Raw genomic sequence first — 2,788 nt, forward strand, 5'->3', positions numbered from 1 at the left:
ACACATTTTGTGTCCATATATTTCTGTTTTGGTGGTCATTCCACACCGTGCATGCGTGCGCGGGTCATGGTCAAATATCTGGATTAAGAGGTTGCTTTTTCTTTGCACAGCATGAAAGAAAGGTGAAATGATAGTTTTTTAAGCAGACGTTGAGTTCAATCATTTGTACGGCCCTCGGAGGATGTTGTAAAAATTGAAATAGCCCTTGAGAGGAAAAAGGTTCCCCACCCCTGGCCTAAAGGATAGCCATAACATATAGGGTACTATATAGGTATATTATATAAATATGATTATTGGTGAAGTTGTTACCTTTCACTTTGAGGTAATGTCCTCCGAAACGGTACGCCTCAAAGTTGAGTGACAGCGGCGTGTTGGACTGATCCAGGAACAGGTCGACCCGGCACAGCTCAATGCCGTTCCTCTCAAAAACTGGACCCAGAACCTCTCTGGTAACACAAACGGAAAAATCAAACTGTTAATTATGGCGCATATCAAACTCACGCAATATCTTTTATGAGTCTGATCATCCTATCTCTCTTACCTCAGGGTTTTCTTTTTCATTGCCGGTACAATTTCCGTGTTTATGTCCACGTTGAGATCAAACTTGAGGCTGAAGCACTCCTTACTGGGGTCCTGCAGGGGGAACAGACTGTTAGTTTACACAGGTGGGGGGATGCATGTGTTCACTCAGCGAGTCCACAGGGGGGGCTCCTTTTCACGACACAGCCTGCAAATACCATTATGCTATATCAGAATAAAGGTGGCTGCGTTCTTATTGCTCACCTCGGCCTGTATTGTGCACCGTTTATGAGAAACCGTGTTAATTCTGAGTCACAAAACAAATGACAGATAGTTAATCCAAGATAAAGATAGTCTTTCCGGAGAATAACTGTAGACTAATTCCAGGAACAGACTGTGGTTTCATGGGGGGGGGGGTGTTTTCATGCTGCACCCTGCTTCCTGTGTATGATTACTTACATCAGTGTGTCGTCTCCGTGGTTTCTTTTTCAACTTCATTCCCCCTGTTTTACGCTCCCTGCAAAACAGTTACACGCATGTTATCACACCGTTTATACTCCCAACATCTGAGGAACTGCTTAATGTGAATTAAAAAGAAAGCGATCAGAGGACACACATTTCATGGCTGTGATTTATCCTTCGCTCTGAACAGACATAACTCCACTGACAGGCAAGGCTGACACAAACACTAGAAGAACATAACAAGAGGGGGTTACCGACCCGCGGTCATTGCTCCCATCTTCCTCTTCCTCGAGGTCGGAGGGGGGGCTGGTGCGGGGGGGACAGGAGCGCGTCGACACGTTCCGAGCCAGGATGGAAGCTAAAAGTCAAGAAAACACAGCGGTCAGTCCCTCTGTTGGAATAAAACTACGACAACATTTAGAAATCAAGCTTTTAAAAAGGATCAGTCCCCAGAAAAAACATACATTAACAGGTTTCCTCCGATAACTCTTGTGCTATCTAGCAAAGCAAATAGTTGTGTTTGATTTCTGCCAGACTTTGATCCGTTTGTCTCCATGGAGGATATTTGCATTTTGATTGTGGGTGTTTACATTACATTTAAAAAGTGTACTTGTTGTTCTTGTATCATGATCCTTGGCTGTCCACTTAGGGTGACCAAGTGCCCCGTCTTGTCTCACACATGTAGCCGTCGCCCACATTTGATTGACCGTTGCCTGATTAAAACTTGGCTTTTATCCAATGGCTGTTCAGAAAACAATAGAGCGCTATTATCATTAGCCGTATCAGACGTCAATCAACAAAGAAATGTGGTGCGGGGTCATTCCCTGTGTTTGTTACTTTTGAGTTTTTTTCAATCAGGCATGGAGGTGAATACGATTTGAAGCTCACAAGAAACACTTGTTGCAGTAACATAAAATAGTCTTTGTCCCACATCTGGCTTGTTGGCACCCTAGGTCCACTGATAGTGTCCATCACAAATAAACATCCTAAAATCTGCTTGGAAATCTCCAAAATAACTCCAGAACTTTCCTGAGAATCATCATGTTTTTATGTTTTCTTCAGTATCAAAGTATTAAAGTCCACGGTACGATATTTATCGCGATATTGAAAAATAAAGGGGAAAAAAATGTGAATTTTTTATTTTTATTTTTTTTAAATTACATTGTTTTTCTTTATTAAATAATAAATCTGATTTGTACAGCATTTTAGTAGGATAGTAGTATTTTAAAGTGTCAACAATATAATAATCAGACCCTGCAATAGAATAAATCAAGTTTCACTTTAGTTTTTCAAGTAACTCAACTCTAACTCACTCACTCAGCATCATCAAGGTTATCTTTTAGGAGTATGAGCATGTCCACATTTCCAGGTAGAAGCTGGGATGTTTGGGCGTTTACAATATCCCCTGCTGTGGAAAAAACTCTCTTGCTTGGTACTGATGTTGCTGGGACAGAGAGATATGCTTTGGCCATGGGTGACAGCAGTGGGTAAAACTGTGCATTGTCTCTCCACCACTTCAAAAACAATACAGTTTTTGCCAAGAAGGTGAGGCTTATTGACAGGGCGAGATATAAATATACTGTTGGTACTTGTCAATGTCTCTAGGTATGTAGATGTAGCCAGTCCTTTTGTGTTATCTGTGGTTTTATGCTGCCATGTTGGACAGGTCTCCCTTGAAAATGAGGTCGATGATCTCCATGGGATCATCTGGTTAAATAAAGGTTTAAAAAAAAATTAATCTTTTTTTTTTTTTTTAATCGCGGTAGATTTAGTCAGTCTCACGACGGTATTGAGACATTTATTTACC

At 41.2% G+C, this 2,788-nt stretch overlaps 1 protein-coding gene across 1 annotated transcript in view; it reads right to left on the reverse strand.

Annotated features, from left to right (window-relative positions):
* Positions 1–2,788, reverse strand: part of LOC104958056 (pleckstrin homology domain-containing family G member 5-like) — a 51,781-nt gene that overhangs the window by 36,093 nt on the left and 12,900 nt on the right. Inside the window, exons 3-6 of the mRNA XM_010785764.1 lie at positions 1,240–1,339; positions 979–1,036; positions 542–633; positions 310–446 (exon numbers count right to left, since the gene is read on the reverse strand). Coding sequence (XP_010784066.1) covers positions 310–446; positions 542–633; positions 979–1,036; positions 1,240–1,339 — 387 coding nt within the window. The remainder of the gene's footprint in view (positions 1–309; positions 447–541; positions 634–978; positions 1,037–1,239; positions 1,340–2,788) is intronic.

The sequence above is a fragment of the Notothenia coriiceps genome, unplaced genomic scaffold, assembly GCF_000735185.1.
Source record: "Notothenia coriiceps isolate Sejong01 unplaced genomic scaffold, NC01 NC01_scaffold00028157, whole genome shotgun sequence".
NCBI classification, from domain to species: domain Eukaryota; kingdom Metazoa; phylum Chordata; class Actinopteri; order Perciformes; family Nototheniidae; genus Notothenia; species Notothenia coriiceps.